The sequence below is a fragment of the Aquarana catesbeiana genome, linkage group LG02, assembly GCF_042186555.1.
Source record: "Aquarana catesbeiana isolate 2022-GZ linkage group LG02, ASM4218655v1, whole genome shotgun sequence".
Lineage (NCBI taxonomy): Eukaryota > Metazoa > Chordata > Amphibia > Anura > Ranidae > Aquarana > Aquarana catesbeiana.
In genome coordinates this window covers 90317789-90337445 of record NC_133325.1, presented here as the reverse complement: position 1 = coordinate 90337445, position 19657 = coordinate 90317789, and the positions used below count along the sequence as shown (strand labels likewise).

The 19657-nt window shown below is 47.9% G+C and overlaps 1 protein-coding gene across 1 annotated transcript; it reads left to right on the top strand.

Moving 5' to 3' along the window:
- The first annotated feature begins 9071 nt into the window (after window positions 1-9071).
- Window positions 9072-18403, top strand: LOC141127034 (uncharacterized). Its single transcript, XM_073613159.1, has 3 exons — window positions 9072-9266; window positions 11545-11688; window positions 14708-18403. Exons 2-3 carry the CDS (start codon window positions 11620-11622, stop codon window positions 18125-18127), a joined length of 3489 nt encoding a protein of 1162 aa, XP_073469260.1. The 5' UTR covers window positions 9072-9266; window positions 11545-11619; the 3' UTR covers window positions 18128-18403.
- Window positions 18404-19657: the final 1254 nt, after the last annotated feature.

The following is a 19657-nucleotide window of genomic DNA, read 5'->3' as shown; positions in this document are numbered from 1 at the left end:
CACTGGTAACCTGTAAAGGCTTTTAAACCGTTATCGGTGTGTGGTAAAATCTACGTATTTTGTCGTCACTGCACGGGCATGTGTGAAACATGTTAGATATCTGTTTACTCACCGTAACATCAACTTTTACATTTTACAAATTGGGTATTATATTGTGTTTGTGTGCAATAAAATGCATTAAAGTTTGAAAAACCGCTGTGCAAGTACCATGTGACATAAAAAAATTGCAAATCCCATTATTTTATTCTATAGGGGTTCTGTTTAAAAACAAAATAATAATAATAAATGGAAGTAGGGCCATCCTGATCAGCCTATCAAGTAGGGTTGCCACCTGTCCGGGATTCACCCGGACAGTTTGGGTTTGGAATCATGTGTCCGGGTTCCAGATTGACTGAGACCCGGACACATTATTCAGACTGGACTATGACTTCCCAGCAGGGTTGCTGGCTGCAGTTGTCTAAGCCAAGAGCGTCTGTTACAGTCTCTTTCACACTGCCCAAAGTTAGCACTGACCTAACAATTACCCCCCTTACACACACACACACACACACACACACATTCCAGCAGCCACAGATATATCTGGATTAGAGGTGCTGACTGCCAAGGGGTGAGTGAGCTCACCATCCATCCCTGTCTGTGACTGAAGTTTCCGCCTTCTCTCTCCTGCCTCTAAATGAGAACACTAAGGTAATTCAGAGTTCTCAGAGCACCCCTTACATCAGAGTTTCCCTCCACACCAGAGGCCACAGTGTTCCCCCTTTCATCAGAGTCCTCTCCGTACATCAGAGTTCTCAGGCCCCCCCCCTTAAATCAGGGTTCCTAGCGCATTATGTCAGAGTCCCCAGAGTCCCCCCTTATGCCGCATACACACGGTCGGATTTTCCGACGGGAAATGTTCGATGGGAGCTTGTTGTTGGAAATTCCGACCGTGTGTGGGCTCAATCGGACATTTTCCGTCGGAATTTCCGACAAATAAAATTTGAAATCTGGATCTCAAATTTTCCGACTACAAAATCGGTTGTCGCAAATTCCGATCGCGTGTAAACAATTCCGACGCATAAAGTGCCACGCATGCTCAGAATCAAGCAGAAGAGCCACACTGGCTATTGGACTTCATTTTTCTCGGCTCGTCGTACGTGTTGTACGTCACCGCGTTCTTGACAATCGGAATTTCCAACAACATTTGTTTGACCGTGTGTATGCAAGACAAGTTTAAGCCAACATCCGTCGGAAAAAATCCATGGATTTTGTTGTTGGAATGTCCGATCGTGTGTACGGGGCATTACAGTGTAAGGGAACTCTGCGGACTCAGATGTGAAGGGGGACTCTTGTTATTAACTTCATATGATTAGAAATGTTAATAGTAAAATATATGTATAGATTATACCAATTAAAAAAAAAAATGTTGTGCACCGTGAAAATGTTCGGGTTTGACATGAATAAAAGGTGGCAACCCTACTATCAAGGCGGGAGATAATGAAAGTTCTGGTGATGGAGCAATGGGGGAGATCAGATGAGAGCACTGGAGGGGGGGGGGGGTACTTTACAAGGAAAGTGTGCCGTTCTGTTTCAAATGTTGCTTTATTAATTCCACAGGCAGACAATTTTACTTCACGTAATTGGTGGCACAGTGGTGTAGTGGGCAGCACAGTGGTGTAGTGAGCGGCACAGTGGTGTAGTGGGTAGCACTCTCACCTAGCAGTAAGAAGGGTCGCTGGTTTGAATCCCAACCACGACACTACCTACCTGGAGTTTTCATGTTCTCCCTGTGCCTGTGTGGGTTTCCTCCGGGTACTCCGGTTTCTTCCCACACTCCAAAGACATGCTGGTAGGTTAATTGGCTTCTGTCTAAATTGTCCCTAGTATATGAATGTGAGTTAGGGACCTTAGATTGTAAGCTCCTTGAGAGTAGGGACTGATGTGAATGTACAATGTATATGTAAAGCGCTGTGTAAATTGACGGCGCTATATAAGTACCTTAAATAATAATAATTGCAGTACTGAGAATGTTTTTCCAGTCTCCTGAAGTGTGAGACCATGGCATTCCTTAGCCCACTGTCTGCTGAGGACTAATACTGCCTGAGAGAAGATGGAAGAAATAGGAAGGGTCTAGCTAAGACTGAAAGAGGAAGTAAACTTCCATCTTTGAATTTTACTTATACCTATAATAAGGCTTACCTATAGGTAGTGTAAATATCTCCTAAATGTACACCCTTTAGGAGATATTTACTGTACATGCAGCCAGTGACATCACTGGCACATGCGCTCTGAAGGAACGGCCACCTGCACGCGCATGAGGGACAGTCACAGAGCCGGAATCCGCGAACCCAGAAGCAAGACGGGTGAATATGGAAGCTGTCTATAGCAATGACATTGCATCGCTGGAAGGCTTTGTTTACAGGTGAGTGTCACATAATGTGCTAGTATGCGATGCATACTAGCACATTATGCCTTTGCCTTACAGGTAAGAAAAACACCTGGTGGGTGAAAGGACAATCCAAGACAGTGCCTGTCCTAGTATAGGTTCCTGTTCGTGCTAGTTTGGTGAATGCTATTTGTTTCTGGTTGCTGACTTTGCTTGTTCCTGACTCTGATTCTTGGATTACCCCTTGGATTTACGCCAATCTCGTTGCCGACCCTGCCTGTTTCCGACACTGCCTTCTGGTTGACCCCTGTGTACTTCTGCCTTGGTCCGCTGTGTTGGATTGTCCTTTTACCCACCGGGTTCCTGTCTTCGGCCTCTACTAACCTGTACTACTGCTGAAGGTGATGCCAAAACCCGATGGTCAGAGATCAAGATCTATACTGTGCCCTTCAGTGAGCTAAGAGAAGCAGATTTTACGGACCCGGCGTCCTTCTTCCCCTCCACTGGAACCCACACATGCCTGGATGCTTCTACATACCATCACATCTCAGTTCTGTGTGCCAAGGAGAAGAACCGCTGTGCCCCACCACCCCACATCATCCTATGTGGATTCGCCAGCCGTTTGTGGACATGCTGAAGCTTGCAGTCCCTCTCCTCTCATCCAGAGACATGCCTGAATGCAGATATGCTATCTTCCATGCGAGTGGATATTATTTTTTATAATAAATGTTTATTGATACATACTCAGAGGCGCCCCATTTTCCTTGTTTTTTCATAGTTTGTTAGAACGTTTTGCAAACAGGTAATTTTCCTCCTTCATTGATGTGCGCTGATGAGGCTGCACTGATAGGCGGAACTGATGATGAGGCACTAATAGGTGGTACTGGTGAAGCGACACTGGTGGGCACTGATAGGCGGCACTGATGATGAGGCACTGGTGAAGCGGCACTGATAGGCGGCACTGATGATGAGGCACTGGTGAAGCGGCACTGGTGGGCACTGATAGGCGGCACTGATGATGAGGCACTGGTGAAGCGGCACTGGTGGGCACTGATAGGCGGCACTGATGATGAGGCACTGGTGAAGCGGCACTGGTGGGCACTGATAGGAGGCACTGATGATGAGGCACTGGTGGGCACTGATAGGCGGCACTGATGATGAGGCACTGGTGAAGCGGCACTGGTGGGCACTGATAGGCGGCACTGATGATGAGGCACTGGTAAAGCGGCACTGGTGGGCACTGATAGGCGGCACTGATGATGAGGCACTGGTGAAGCGGCACTGGTGGGCACTGATAGGCGGCACTGATGATGAGGCACTGGTGAAGCGGCACTGGTGGGCACTGATGATGAGGCACTGGTGAAGCGGCACTGGTGGGCACTGATGATGAGGCACTGGTGAAGCGGCACTGGTGGGCACTGATAGGAGGCACTGATGATGAGGCACTGGTGGGCACTGATAGGCGGCACTGATGATGAGGCACTGGTGAAGCGGCACTGGTGGGCACTGATAGGCGGCACTGATGATGAGGCACTGGTAAAGCGGCACTGGTGGGCACTGATAGGCGGCACTGATGATGAGGCACTGGTGAAGCGGCACTGGTGGGCACTGATAGGCGGCACTGATGATGAGGCACTGGTGAAGCGGCACTGGTGGGCACTGATAGGCGGCACTGATGATGAGGCACTGGTGAAGCGGCACTGGTGGGCACTGATAGGCGGCACTGATGATGAGGCACTGGTGAAGCGGCACTGGTGGGCACTGATAGGCGGCACTGATGATGAGGCACTGGTGAAGCGGCACTGGTGGTCACTGATAGGTGGCACTGATGGGCACTGTTAGGTGAAACTGATAGGTGGCATGATGGGCACTGATAGGCAGCACTGGTATGCGCTGGTAGGTGTCACTGCTTAGCAGCAGTGGGTGTCCATGTGCGGGACTGATGTCCCTTTGACAGAAGCTGGTAATTTGCTTTTTTATTGCTCCTCATGCTGTCAGCATTAGAAAAATAAAAAAAGTCGATTACGATCTTCTGTTTACATCACGTGATCGGCTGTCATTGGCTGGCAGCTGATCACATGGTAAGGGGATGGGCCCCTTACTCCGATCTATGATCAGCTGAGTCTCCTTAACTCCCTGATCACAGAGCGCAGGCGGCACGCAGGCAGCTCATGCATGAAAGGACGTACATGGACGCCCTCCCGGCAATTTAGGCCAGCGCTGTAGCCACCTTTCAGCTATAGTACGGGCGGCAAGAGGCTAAAGGAACACACTTTTCTCAAGCTCTTCTTGTGCTAAAAGTGCCAATTATGGCTGACAATAATTTCATCCTCATTAAAAAGTTAAGTATGATACAATTATATATAAAAATATATATATATTTATATTTTTTAAACTGTCCATTTTGGTTTTCGGACAAGTGTATCCTGCATTTTCGGTTTCTGTACTAAACTTTCAATTCGGTGCATCTCTAATGAACACCATCAACAGAAGAAACAAATAAAACAACAGCGATGTCTAAACGCTGTGCAAACCATCTCCATAGGACGGCTCTGTCCACAGACACACGCAAAGCAGCAGAAAAGGAGGCCTCATCCACACCACACTATTGTCATGTTTAACCCCTTCCCGCCGAGCGTACACAGATGTGCGTACTCGGTTTTCCGGGGTTATACCGGGATGATGCCCGCAGCTGGAGGCATTATCCCGGTACTGTTTTTTAGAGCTGCCGATCGGCTATCCGGGTATAACAACCGATGCGACTAAAAGCCGCTCGGCTGTTATACCGGAGGAGTGGGAGGGGACATCCCCCCTCTCGCCGCCTCCCGCCGCTCTTACCAGGCCTCCCGTTCCATCGGGAGACCCGATGACCAAGCGGCCGCCTCCAGCAGCTGGGGACGGACTGGAACGAAGTCATGAGCGGCTTCGTTCCAGCCTCCTAATAGTAAACACGGAAGCGACGTCATGACGTCACTTCCCGTTTACTCGGCTGCCAATGGTCGCCGGTTTTAAAAAAATATACAGTATTCAGAATCGCCGAAAACGGCGATCTGAATACTTTGAAGTGCAAAGGAGGGATCGGGGGTCTTTTAGACCCCCCGATCCCTCCATACAGAATACCTGTCACCACCTATTACTGTCACAAGGGATGTTTACATTCCTTGTGACAGCAATAAAAGTGATCAATTTTTTTTTTTTTTTTAAACACAGTTTATTAATATATAAATAAATAAAAAAAAAAAAAATTTTTTTAAAGCGCCCCCGTCCCCGCGAGCTCGCGCAGCAAAGAAAACGCATATGGAAGTCACGCCCGCATATGTAAACGGTGTTCAAATCACACATGTGAGGTATCACCGCGATCGTCAGAGCGAGAGCAATAATTCTATCACTAGACCTCCTCTGTAACTCTAACCTGGTAACCGTAAAAAAAATTTAAAGCGTCGCCTATGGAGATTTTTAGGTACCGTAGTCTGTCGCCATGAGTGCATGCAATTATAAAGCGTGACATGTTTGGCATCTATTTACTCGGCGTAACATCATCAATCACATTATACAAAAAAATTGGGGTAACTTTACTGTTTGTTTGTTTTTTTAAATTCATGAAAGTGTCCCTTTTCTCAAAAAGTTGCGTTTAAAACACCGCTGCACAAATACCGTGTGACATAAAATATTGCAACAATCGCCATTTTATTCTCTAGATTCTCTGCTAAAAATATATATATAATGTTTGGGGGCTCTAAGTAATTTTCTAGCAAAAAATACGGATTTTAATTTGTAAACACCAAATTTCGAAAATAGGCTTAGTCATGAAAGGGATAAGAATCATCAGAACCTCCAGAAGATTTTTATTATCTCCCACAGCCTACAGTGTAAGGACAGCGCTGATCCCTCCCCGAAGACATATGGGGGGAGGAGCTGTGAGAGATGATGGGTGGAAAATAACCAATGAAGTAGTGACTGCTGGTTACAGAGTAATGCCCTGTACACACGGTCGGATTTTCCGATGGAAAAAGTGCGATCGGACTGTGTTGTCGGAAATTCCGATCGTGTGTGGGCTCCATCGGACTTTTTCCGTTGGAATTTCCGACACACAAAGTTTGAGAGCTTGCTATAAAATTTTCCCACAACAAAATCCGATCTGTTAAATTGCGATCGTGTGTACACAAATCTGACGCACAAAGTGCCACGCATGCTCAGAATAAATAAAGAGACGAAAGCTATTGGCTACTGCCCCGTTTATAGTCCCGACGTATGTGATTTACGTCACCTCGTTCAGAACGATCGGAATTTCCGACAACTTTGTGCGACCGTGTGTATGCAAGACAAGTTTGAGCCAACATCCGTCGGAAAAAAATCCATGGATTTTGTTGTCGGAATGTCCGATCAATGTCCGACCGTGTGTACGGGGCATTACAGTGTCCGGCCATGGAGGGGTTAATGGTGATCCCTCCCCGGCAGCTGTGGGGTTAATTTCTGTACACTATTTTATTATCTAATAAATTCTTTGTGAATCAGAAATCTTAGTAGAAGCTGTGTGTGTGATGTCACATCTCCTGTCTGTGTGCATTGATGTGTGGGGGAGGAGCCGCCTGTCAGGTCTCATTCACACTCGCTGTGCTACTAATCTGCATTTCACCGCAACATGTGACCGTCCGTGATCAGTGCGTCCGTACAACGCCATATCCCGACATAACGCCGTATCCCGACATATCGCCGTATCCCGACATATCGCCGTATCCCGACATATCGCCGTATCCCAACACAGCTTACAGCAGTCACTTTCCAAAAGGTCTAAAATCACATTTATAAGGAAAGATCAGATTTATTGCTGAAAATCAAATTTATTCCTGAAAATCACATTTATTACTAAAGATCAGATTTATTGCTGAAAATCAAATTTTTAGAAATTTTTCAAAGATCACATTTATAAGGAAAGACCAGATTTATTAATAAAGATGACATTTATTGCTGAAAATCGGATTCATTCCTGAAGATCGGACAGATTTCACTCTAAACAGACACTTTCTAAGAGAAATGAGAACTGTGTGTGGACTTTGCAGACAATACTGAGATGAATTCACAAACCTTCAACATCAAGCAGGCAGCTCCTTACTTCCTGTCACGTGACGGCCGTTAGAAAAAAAAAGTCTTAAGCTCCGTCTATGGTTGCGACTAGTTCCCATCCCGCAGATTCACCTAGTCAATTCTGAGGATGGGAACTAGCTTGCTCAATGTGAACTGGCTAGTTCCCATCCCACAGAATAACCTTTTTGCCCCCTAGTGGTCAGGTCATGTATAAGGATGGGAACTAGACAGTTCACTATGAAGGAGCTAGTTCCCATCCCCGTAAATGACCTTTCTTCATTATTATCATACAGGTATCATAGAGGGATGGGAACTAGACAGTTCACTATGAAGGAGAGAGGTGGAGAGGTATAGAGGTATACAGAGAGAGGTATACAGAGAGAGGTGGAGAGGTATACAGAGAGAGGTGGAGAGGTATACAGAGAGAGGTGGAGAGGTATACAGAGAGAGGTGGAGAGGTATACAGAGAGAGGTGGAGAGGTATACAGAGAGAGGTGGAGAGGTATACAGAGAGAGGTGGAGGGGTATACAGAGAGAGGTATACAGAGAGAGGTGGAGAGGTATACAGAGAGAGGTGGAGAGGTATACAGAGAGAGGTGGAGAGGTATACAGAGAGAGGTGGAGAGGTATACAGAGAGAGGTGGAGAGGTATACAGAGAGAGGTGGAGAGGTATACAGAGAGAGGTATACAGAGAGAGGTGGAGAGGTATACAGAGAGAGGTATACAGAGAGAGGTGGAGAGGTATACAGAGAGAGGTGGAGAGGTATACAGAGAGAGGTGGAGAGGTATACAGAGAGAGGTGGAGAGGTATACAGAGAGAGGTATACAGAGAGAGGTGGAGAGGTATACAGAGAGAGGTGGAGAGGTATACAGAGAGAGGTGGAGAGGTATACAGAGAGAGGTGGAGAGGTATACAGAGAGAGGTGGAGAGGTATACAGAGAGAGGTGGAGAGGTATACAGAGAGAGGTATACAGAGAGAGGTGGAGAGGTATACAGAGAGAGGTGGAGAGGTATACAGAGAGAGGTGGAGAGGTATACAGAGAGAGGTGGAGAGGTATACAGAGAGAGGTGGAGAGGTATACAGAGAGAGGTGGAGAGGTATACAGAGAGAGGTGGAGAGGTATACAGAGAGAGGTGGAGAGGTATACAGAGAGAGGTGGAGGGGTATACAGAGAGAGGTATACAGAGAGAGGTGGAGAGGTATACAGAGAGAGGTGGAGAGGTATACAGAGAGAGGTATACAGAGAGAGGTGGAGAGGTATACAGAGAGAGGTATACAGAGAGAGGTGGAGAGGTATACAGAGAGAGGTGGAGAGGTATACAGAGAGAGGTGGAGAGGTATACAGAGAGAGGTGGAGAGGTATACAGAGAGAGGTGGAGAGGTATACAGAGAGAGGTATACAGAGAGAGGTGGAGAGGTATACAGAGAGAGGTGGAGAGGTATACAGAGAGAGATATACAGATATAAAGAGAGAAATGAACAGAGAAGATATAATATAAAAGAAGATGGATAGGAAGGGGGAGACCTTCAGGGTGAAAACGTGTGCTCTCTCTACTCTGCTTGCAGCCTCCTATTAATTTCACGTTCCCGCCCTCGATTTCCTGCTTCCTGGTCACATGTTTCCTGTGACATCACAAGGTTAAGCTGCAGGATGGGAACTAGCCACTAGTGGCAAAGGCTCACTTAATCCTTACTTCCTGTCACGTGACGGCCGTCTTAAGCTCCGCCTACTGTGATGTCAGAGTAGCAACAGCACACACTTAAGACAGCTGCAGGGAGTTCTCAGTACCATTTGGATTGATCTCGTGTACAGGTAGGTCTTATTTCCCATCTCTCCTCATTCTCCCCTTTATTATATTCTCCTATTAGTGTCATTTGATGTAAAACAAAGTCCATCCATATTATTTAATCCTCCTACATTATTATTAACCCTTTCATGACTAAGCCTATTTTTGAAATTTGGTGTTTACAAGTTAAAATCCATATTTTTTGCTAGAAAATTACTTAGAACCCCCAAACATTATATATATATTTTTTAGCAGAGAATCTAGAGAATAAAATGACGATTGTTGCAATATTTTTTATCACACGGTATTTGTGCAGCGGTGTTTTAAACGCAAATTTTTGGAAAAGTGACACTTTCATGAATTTTAAAAAATCCAAACAGTAAAGTTACCCCAATTTTTTTGTATAATGTGAAAGATGATGTTACGCCGAGTAAATAGATACCAAACATGTCACCCTTTATAATTGCACGCACTCGTGGAATGGCGACGAACTACGGTACCTTTGAATTTCCATAGGCGACGCTTTAAAAAATTTTTACGGTTACCAGGTTTGAGCTACAGAGGAGGTCTAGGGCTAGAATTATTGCTCTCGCTCTGACAATCGCGGCGATACCTCACATGTGTGGTTTGAACACCGTTTACATATGCGGGCGCGACTTCCGTATGCGTTTTCTTCGCTGCGCGAGCTCGCGGGGACAGGGGCACTTTAAAAAATTTTTTTTTTTTTTTTATTTATTTTATTTATTTTTGTACTTTATAAATTGTGTTTAAAATTTTTTTTTTTTTTTTACTTTTATTGCTGTAACAAGCAATGTAAACATCCCTTGTGACAGTAATATGTGGTGACAGGTACTCTTTATGGAGGGATGGGGGGTCTAAAAGACCCCCCCATCCCTCCTTTACACTTCAAAGTATTCAGATCGCCGAAAACGGCGATTCTGAATACTATGTACTTTTTTAAATTCGGCGCCATTGGCAGCCGAGTAAACGGGAAGTGACGTCATGACGTCGCTTCTGCGTTTACAGCAAGAAGGCTGGAACGAAGCCGCTCGCAGCTTCGTTCCAGTCCGCCCCCAGCCGCCGAAGGCAGCGGAACGGACACCGGGCCTCCCGATCGCACGGGAGGCCCGGTAACAGCGGCGGGAGGCGGCGGGAGGGGGGGGGTGTCCACTCCCGCTCCTCCGGTATAACAACCGAGCGGCTTTTAGCCGCATCGGTTGTTATATACGGGTAGCCGATCGCCCGCTGTAAACAACGGTCGGCGGGAAGGGGTTAATGGTGTTTACTGATTTTTTTTTTTTAATATAAGATGATTGATGGATGGATTCTTAGATGGATATTATATACAATGAGGGGGATTTACTAAGACTGGAGCAGCTGTTTACACCAATCATTTCATTTTCACAGCTTCACCAAACAAGCTGAATCTGGATGCTGATTGGCTGATCTGTAGATCTGATCCAGATTCTGTCCGCTCCAGTATTGGGGTCACACCATAGTCTGGATGTGTTCCAGGTGCTTTTCTGCATGCGCGTTTTTGATGCATTATTGGTGCGTTTTTGATGCAGTCCAGTGCTTTTTATAAGGACAAGTGTGTTGCAGTGCATTTTTGATGCGTTTTACAGCGTTCCAGTACAGTCCAGTGCAGAAAAAAATGCAGCATGTTCTACTTTTTTTTTTTTTCTGGAACGCACTGGAACGGCAAGCACTGGTGTGAACTATGCCATTGAAAACCATATACCCTACTTTCCATGCGTTTTTGATGCAGAAAAAAACCACATGTGGTGTGAACTGGCCCTTAGTGAATCCCCCCAATCAGTAGATGTGTTCAGTATAATGAGACTCCCATTGACCTCAGTTGTAGATATTCTGTGTGATATATAAAGTGGTTGTAAATCTGATCAAAGTCCACAATTTCCATAAAATCCATCTTCACCTCTCAGGAGAACAGAGCGGGGGAGGGGAGCTGCAGTTAGAGATCTTGTACATTGTATAGTGTGTGAGAACTGATTGAAGGGACAATCACCCCTCCCCCACACACCATGCAGAGCTGAGCTGTGAATACACAGGCTGTGTGCTGAGCTCTCCTCCCTGTCACCATTTTATCTCTGGTGTCAGGAAAACATGTCAGATTTAATTTATACTGATAACAGAGGAACAAGAGAGAAATGACACTTTGGAGAGGGACAAGAAGTAATCACCATGGAAACATTTGCCGTGTTCACATTTCATGTCTGAGATTTACAACCACTTTAAGTAATAAGACAATAAACTAATCCTGTTTTTTTTTTCTTCTCTTTGCAGATCGTTGATCGTTTCTGAGATACTTTTATCGTTTTCGGAGATTTTCATCCCAAGGGAAAAATACAAATCGCAAAAATGCTGTTGTTATTGTTACTGGTTGTAGTGAGAGACTTGGCGGCGGCTCTTTGGAATTACTATTTTCCAGTAAGTATTTGTTTTTTATTTACCTTTTTATAAGACGTGTCGCATTAACCCCGCAGGGGGCGCTGATTAGAACCACTTCCCACCAAATAAGTAGAGAGGCTGTCCGTCCACACAAACACTCCATTCACATTGGCTCCAATAAACAGTGGAGGGCACAGGTGGCAAACACAACGCCGGGCCTTGTAATGTGACCTGCGCAGCGCCCGCCGCCCGCCACCTCCTGTTCTAACCAGCTGCTTTCCGCTGTCACACAGGTCTCCTTGGCAGCAGGAGTAAACATGCACTCCTGCGCTCCCCTCAGTCTCCCCAGCGGCGCGGGTGTTCTGTCGAGAAGTGCCCCCCCCCATAGAATCGTGCCCGGCATGTACTGCGCGTGCGCAGGACGGAACAGCACAACAGCTGATATCCCGATCCGCTGTGCTGACGTAACCAGGGAACAAGCACACATCGTCAGACGTATCTCTCGATGGGAGATACCATTTCACACGCACAATTTTAACCTATACAATTGTCGGGGGAGACTGTAGTTCTCACATGGCTGCTGCTGGAGGGCGGCTAGTGGCTGTGTTGAAGGGCTGGTTTTGTCTGTGTTGCAAGCCGCCCTTTCACACAGGCAAAATCGGCTGTTCAACACAGAAAACCTGCCCTCCAACACAGACAAAACCGGACCATCAGCACACTGCGAGGCACAATGTGAGAACTACGGTCCAACCCCTGTTTGTATAGGTTCCAATTGTGGCCATGAAATGGTATCCCCATAGAGAGATGCCTCCTACGATGTGCGCTTGCTCCCTGGTCACGTCACTCCAGCTGATCGGCAAAGCAGCTGAAGTGCGGCTCCGTCCTGCGCATGCGCAGTACTTCCCGGGCACTATTCGATGGGGGGGCACTTCTTGACAGAACACCGGCTGTGTGTGTAGCCGAGCGCATGCGCTATCCATCTGGCATAACCAGTCAGTGGCAGATGTACCTGACGGCTCCGGTGGCTGTGTGTTCTCATTTACATCTAGCAGATTTTGAGGACTTGTAGCGGTAGGAGAGAGTACAGATGTGAGGTTTGCTGTGGAAGGGGGGAGGGGGTAGGAGGGCTGTGGAGGTTTGTAGAAAGATGTGTTTAGAGGTTGGGGGATGGGGGCAGAGCTCAGAACCCAGGAGGAGGGGTGGAAATTAGATGTTGCACATTGGGCACAGAGCACCCCTGAATCCCTGCCCTCTGTACGTAGCGCACCCCTGAATCCCTGCCCTCTGTACATAGCGCACCCCTGAATCCCTGCTCTCTGTACATAGCGCACCCCTGAATCCCTGCTCTCTGTACATAGCACACCCCTGAATCCCTGCTCTCTGTACATAGCACACCCCTGAATCCCTGCCCTCTGTAGATAGCGCACCCATGAATCCCTGCCCTCTGTACGTAGCGCACCCCTGAATCCCTGCTCTCTGTACATAGCGCACCCCGGAATCCCTACTCTCTCTACATAGTGCACCCCTGAATCCCTGCTCTCTGTACATAGCACACCCCTGAATCCCTGCCCTCTGTAGATAGCGCACCCATGAATCCCTGCCCTCTGTACATAGCGCACCCCGGAATCCCTGCCCTCTCTACATAGCGCACCCCGGAATCCCTGCCCTCTCTACATAGTGCACCCCTGAATCCCTGCCCTCTGTACGTAGCACACCCCTGCACTCTGTACGTAGCGCACCCCTGAATCACTGCACTCTGTAGCGCACCCCTGAATCCCTGCCCTCTATAGGTAGCGCACCCCGGAATCCCTGCCCTCTGTAGGTAGCGCACCCCTGAATCCCTGCCCTCTGTAGTTAGCTCACCCCTGAATCCCTGCCCTCTGTAGGTAGCGCACCCCTGAATCCCTGCCCTCTGTAGGTAGCGCACCCCTGCCCTCTGTAGGTAGCGCACCCCTGAATCCCTGCCCTCTGTAGGTAGCGCACCCCTGAATCCCTGCCCTTTGTAGGTAGCGCACCCTTGAATCCCTGCCCTCTGTAGGTAGCGCACCCCTGAATCCCTGCCCTCTGTACTAGCACACCCCTGAATCCCTGCCCTCTGTAGGTAGCGCACCCCCGAATCCCTGCCCTCTGTAGGTAGCGCACCCTGAATCCCTGCCCTCTGTAGGTAGCGCACCCCTAAACCCCTACCCTCTGTACGCCATTACATACTGATCACTGAGTGCCCCGCCATTACATACTGATCACTGAGTGCCCCGCCTGACTGGCTGGCTGGTTTTTGGCTAATTGATTTGAATCTCCCGCCGTAAGCTCTTGAAGCTTCATTTAGAGTCAGGGGAAACAAATTCCCAACCTGTGAACAGTGTTAATTTTGTCGAGTAAAACGACTAAAACATTTTAGTCGTCTAAATGAATATTATTTTATTCGACTAAAATAAGACTAAAACTAAAACAACTAAGACTAAAGCTAAATAGAAACTTTAATGTTTCTATTTAAAAATGACTTAAAATTAACACTGGTCTGTAGTGCATGTTCATACCTCAATACCATAATAAATAACATATTAGATTTTTCACTCCAGCGGTATATAATGAGTTTGGAAATTGTAGAGAAATGTTAACTAATGCATTACAATTTAATTACACCCATTAGGTTTTAGACGACTAAAATGTACTGGAGACTTTAGTCGACTAAAACGTAGGACATTTTAGTCGATTAAAATGTACCGAAGATTTAGTCGACTACGACTAAAACAACTGCAGAAGACTAAAATGGGACTAAAAGTAAAATGCCATTTTAGTCCTAAGACTAAAATTAAATTGAAATTTGCTGCCAAAATTAACACTGTCTGTGAGACCCTGAACAAAACAAACAATTACTGCTCCCTTCATTACAGAATGAGCTGAAGCTAAATTTGCCAGGACCTTTGCTAGGAGGGTGCTACATATGTGACTACATAACATTGTAATATTTATTTATTTAGTAACTAGCTAAGTTTTATGTAGAGTTCCATTTTAAATTTTGGACTTTTCACTTACCACCTTTTTTTTTCCTTTATAGGTTGAAATACTTGCTTTCCAAGAGGAGGAGCAGGTGACAGAGGAGGAGGAGTTGGTGGAGAACAGGATGGAGGAGGAGGAAAGTAGGGAGAGGGAGGAGGAACAGATGACAGAGGAGGAGGAGTTGGTGGAGAACAGGATGGAGGAGGAGGAAAGTAGGGAGTGGGAGGAGGAGCAGATAACGGAGGAGGAGTTGGTGGAGAACAGGATGGGGGAGGAGGAAAGTAGGGAGAGGGAGGAGGAGCAGATGACAGGGGAGGAGGAGTTGGTGGAGAACAGGATGGAGGAGGAGGAAAGTAGGGAGAGGGAGGAGGAGCAGATGACAGAGGAGGAGGAGTTGGTGGAGAACAGGATGGAGGAGGAGGAAAGTAGGGAGAGGGAGGAGGAGCAGATGACAGAGGAGGAGGAGTTGATGAAGAGAGAGGTAGAGGAGAAAAATACAGAGGAGGAGCAGATGACAGAGGAGGAGGAGTTGATGAAGAGAGAGGTAGAGGAGAAAAATACAGAGGAGGAGCAGATGACAGGGGTAGAGGAGTTGATGAGAGAGGAGGAGCAGATGACAGAAGTAGAGGAGTTGATGAGAGAGGAGGAGCAGATGACAGAGGTAGAGGAGTTGATGAGAGAGGAGGAGCAGATGACAGAGGTAGAGGAGTTGATGAAGAGAGAGGAGGAGCAGATGATGGAGGAGGAGAAGGAGTTGATAAAGGGAGGGGTAGAGAACAGAATGGAGGAGGAGCAGATTACAGACGAGGATCAGTTGATGAAGACAGAGGTGGGGGAGAACAGGATAGAGGAGGGGGACAGCAGGAAGAGGGAGGAGGGGCAGATGACAGAGGAGGAGGAGTTGTTGAAAAGAGGGATGGAGGAGGACAGGATGCAGGAGGAGGACAGCAGGAAGAGGGAGGAGGGGCAGATTACAGAAGAGAAGGAGTTGTTGAAGAGAGGGATGGAGGAGGACAGGATGCAGGAGAAGGACAGCAGGAAGAGGGAGGAGGAGCAGATAAAAAAGGAGGAGGAGAACAGGATGGAGAAGGAGGACAATATCAAGAAGGGGGAGGAGGACAAAAAGAAGAAAAGGAAATGGTGCAGAAAGGAAATCAAGAAGGAAAAAAGAAAGATAAAGGAGGAGGAGGGGATAAAGATGAAGATAGGGGACAGAATGAAAAAGCTGGAGCAGCTCAGGGAGAGGCAGGTGGAGAAGAACATAAAGAAGAGGGAGAAGATGAGCAGAAATGAGAAGGAAGAGGAGAACAGAAAGAAGAGGATTGAGCAGTACAGAAAGGAGTGGGAGGAGGAAAACAGAAAGAAGAAGGAGGAGTGGAGAAAGGAGAGGGAGGAGTCCAGAAAGAGGAGGGAGGAGGAGCATAGAAAGGAGATGGAGGAGTACACAAAGAGGGTGGAGAAAAAGAGAAAGAATAAGGAGAAGGAAAGCAGGAAGAGGAAGGAGGAGGAGGAGGACAGAAAGAAGAAGAGGGAAGGGGAGAGAAAAAGTAGGCTGGATCAGTGGTTGGAACAGCGCATTAGGAAGAAGGAGGAGGATGACAGAAAGAAGTCAGAGGAGGAGGGTAGAAGGAAGAGGGAGGAGGAGCAAATGGCAGAGGTGGAGGAGTTGCTGAAGAGAGAGGAAGAGAAAAGGATGGAGGAGGGGGACAGCAAGAAGGAGGAGGAGGACAGCAGGAAGAGGAAGGAGGAACAGATGACAGATGGGGAGGAGTTGAAAAAAAGAGAGGTGGAGGAGAAAAGGATGGAAGAAGAGGACAGCAGGAGGAAAAAGGAGGAGGACCGCAGGAAGAAGGAGGAGGAGCAGATGATAGAGAAAGAGGAGTTGATGAAGAGAGAGGTGGAGGAGAAAAGGATGGAGGAGGAGGAGAGCAGGAAGAGGGAAGAGGACAGCAACCAGGAGGGTGGAAAGAAGAAGAGGATATGGCGCAGAAAGGAAATAAAGAAGGAGGTCAGAAAGAAAAAGAAGAGTTGTGGGGTAAAGATGAGGATAGAGAAAAGAATGAAAATGCTGGAGCTGTTTTTAGAGAGCAGGGAAGAGGACAGAAAGAAGAAGGAGGAGCAGAGCAGAAAGGAGAGGGAAGAGGAGAACAGAAAGAAGATGGTGGAACAGTGTAGAAAGAAGAGGGAGGAGAAAAACAGAAAACAGAGGGAGGAGCAGTGCAGAAAGAAGAGGGAGGAGGAGGAGAGAAAGAAGAGGGAGGATGAAGACAGAAAGAGGAAGGAGGAGGACAGTAAGAAGAGGGAGGAGTGGAGAAAGGAGAGGGAGGCATCCAGAAAGAGGAGGGAGGAGGAGCACAGAAAGGAGATGGAGGAGTACACAAAGAGGAAGGAGAAGGAAAACAGGAAGAGGGAGGAGGACAGAAACAGTAGGCCGGATCCATGTTTGGAGCAGTGCAGTAAGAATAGAGAGGACGATGACAGAAAGAAGTCAGAGGAGGAGAAGGGCAGAAAGAAGAGGAGGGAAGAGGACAGAAACAGTAGGCTGGATCAATGGTTGGAGCTGTGCAGTAAGAAGAAGGAGGAGGATGACAGAAAGAAGTCAGAGGAGGAGGACAGAAACCAGAGACAGAAGCAACACAGAGAGATGAAGGAGGAGCAGCGCAGAATGAAGTCAGAGGAGGATGACAGAAACAGAAGGGAGGAGAGCAATGAAAGGAGGGAGAAGTGGAGAAAGGAGAGGGAGGCGTCCCGAATGAGGAGGGAGGAGGAGCACAGAAAGGAGATGGAGGATTACACAAAGAGGTTGGAGGAGTACAGACAGAATAAGGAGGAGGGTCTCAGAAAGGAGATGGAGGAGTACTCAAATATTATAGAGGAGTACAGAAAGAATAAAGAGGAGGTGCACAGAAAGTGGACGGAGGAGTACACAAACAAGAGGGAGGTGTACAGGACAGAGAGGGAGGAGGAGCACAGAAAGAACATGGAGGAGTGCTCCAAGATGATTGAGGAGGGCCGAAGGAAAAGGGAGGAGGATCACAGGGAGGAGATGGAGGAGTTCTCAAAGAGGATAGAGGAGTGCAGGAAGAAGGGGGAGAAAGGTCACATAAAGTGGATGGAGAAGCACACAAAGTGGGTGGAGGAGTACAGAAAGGAAAGGATGGGGGAGTACATAAAGAAGATGGAGAAATACAGAAAGCAGAAGGAGGAGACACATAGAAAGGAGATGGAAGAGTACACAAACAGGACAGCAGAAAGCATAAAGAAGAATGAGGAAGGGTACAGAAAAGAGATCGAGGAGTGCATAAAGAGGATGGAGAATTGCAGAAAGGAGATGGAGGAGGAGTGCAGAAAGGAGATAGAGAATTACACAAAGAGGACAGTAGAGAGCATAAAGAAGGTTGAGGAGGAGCACAGAAAGAGGATGGAGGAGTACATAAAGGGGATGGAGGAGTACATAAAGGGATGGAGGAGTACATAAAAGGGATGGAGGAGTAAAAAAAAAGAAGAGGGAGGAGAAGATGGAGGATGGGAACCATACCGAGAAGGGGGGGGGGGGGTGAGATGGTAAGAGAAAGATGAAAGGATGAAGAGGCAAAAGAGGAGGGGAAAAAAGGGCCTTAAGAAAGCTTAAGGATGGGGCAGGCATAGGGGAAGGGTGGAAGAAGAGGGAAGGGAGGGGAAGATGTTAAGAGAAAGAAAGGAGGAAAAAAGGGCTGCCAGGAAGCTTAAGCTTAAGGACGGGGCAGGAATAGGGGAAGGAAAATAGGGGGAGCGCGGGGGGGGGGGGAGGAGGGTAAGAGAAAAAAGAAATGATGAAGGGGAAAGGGGGAGGAAAAAAGGGCGGACAGGAAGCTTAAGGATGGGGCAGGAATAGGGGAAGGAAAATAGGGGTGGGGTGGGGAAACATAGGAAGGAAAAAAGGAGGGCGGGGGGACCAACACAGTAATTACCAAGCACGCAGGGGCGAATCCAGAGTCTAGTCTCGGGAAGGGCACTGGCAGAAAATAAGGTGTTGCTTACGGAACTGAAGGAGAGCATACACTGTGGGTGGGGCAATCAGGAGAGCATACACTGTGTGTGTGGGGGGGGGATCAGGAGAGCATACACTGATACACTGGGGGGGGGGGATCAGGAGAGCATACACTGATACACTGGGGGGGGGGGATCAGGAGAGCATACACTGATACACTGGGGGGGGGGGGGGGGATCAGGAGAGCATACACTGATACACTGGGGGGGGGAAATCAGGTGAGCATACACTGATACAGTGGGGGGGGGGGGGGGTCAGGAGAGCATACACTGGGGGGGGGGGATCAGGAGGGCATACACTGATACACTGGGGGGGATCAGGAGAGCATACACAGGGGTGGGGGGGATCAGGAGAGCATACACTGATACACCGGGGGGGGGGGGTAATCAGGTGAGCATACACTGATACAGTGGGGGGGGGGGGATCAGGAGAGCATACACTGGGGGGGGGGGATCAGGAGGGCATACACTGATACACTGGGGGGGATCAGGAGAGCATACACTGGGGGGGGGGGGGGATCAGGAGGGCATACACTGATACACTGGGGGGGGATCAGGAGAGCATACACGGGGGGGGGGGGGGATCAGGAGAGCATACACTGATACACTGGGGGGGGAATCAGGTGAGCATACACTGGGGGGGGGGGGATCAGGAGGGCATACACTGATACAGGGGGGGGGGGATCAGGAGAGCATACATTGGGGGGGGATCAGGAGGGCATACACTGATACACTGGGGGGGGGGGGGGGGGATCAGGAGAGCATACACTGGGGGGGGGATCAGGAGATCTGCTCTGCTGCCACACCCCGTGAATCAATCCAAGTGGACCAAATTTTGACAAATTTCTTAGGACACTTTTGATTGAAATAGGTTAACTTATATAAAGACAGAACTCTATTCACAGCAGAACGCCAGGAAGTAACATTTGGGGGCTGAGCAGATTTCCAGCATAAAAGAATCTCCCTGAGTGCATAAAAG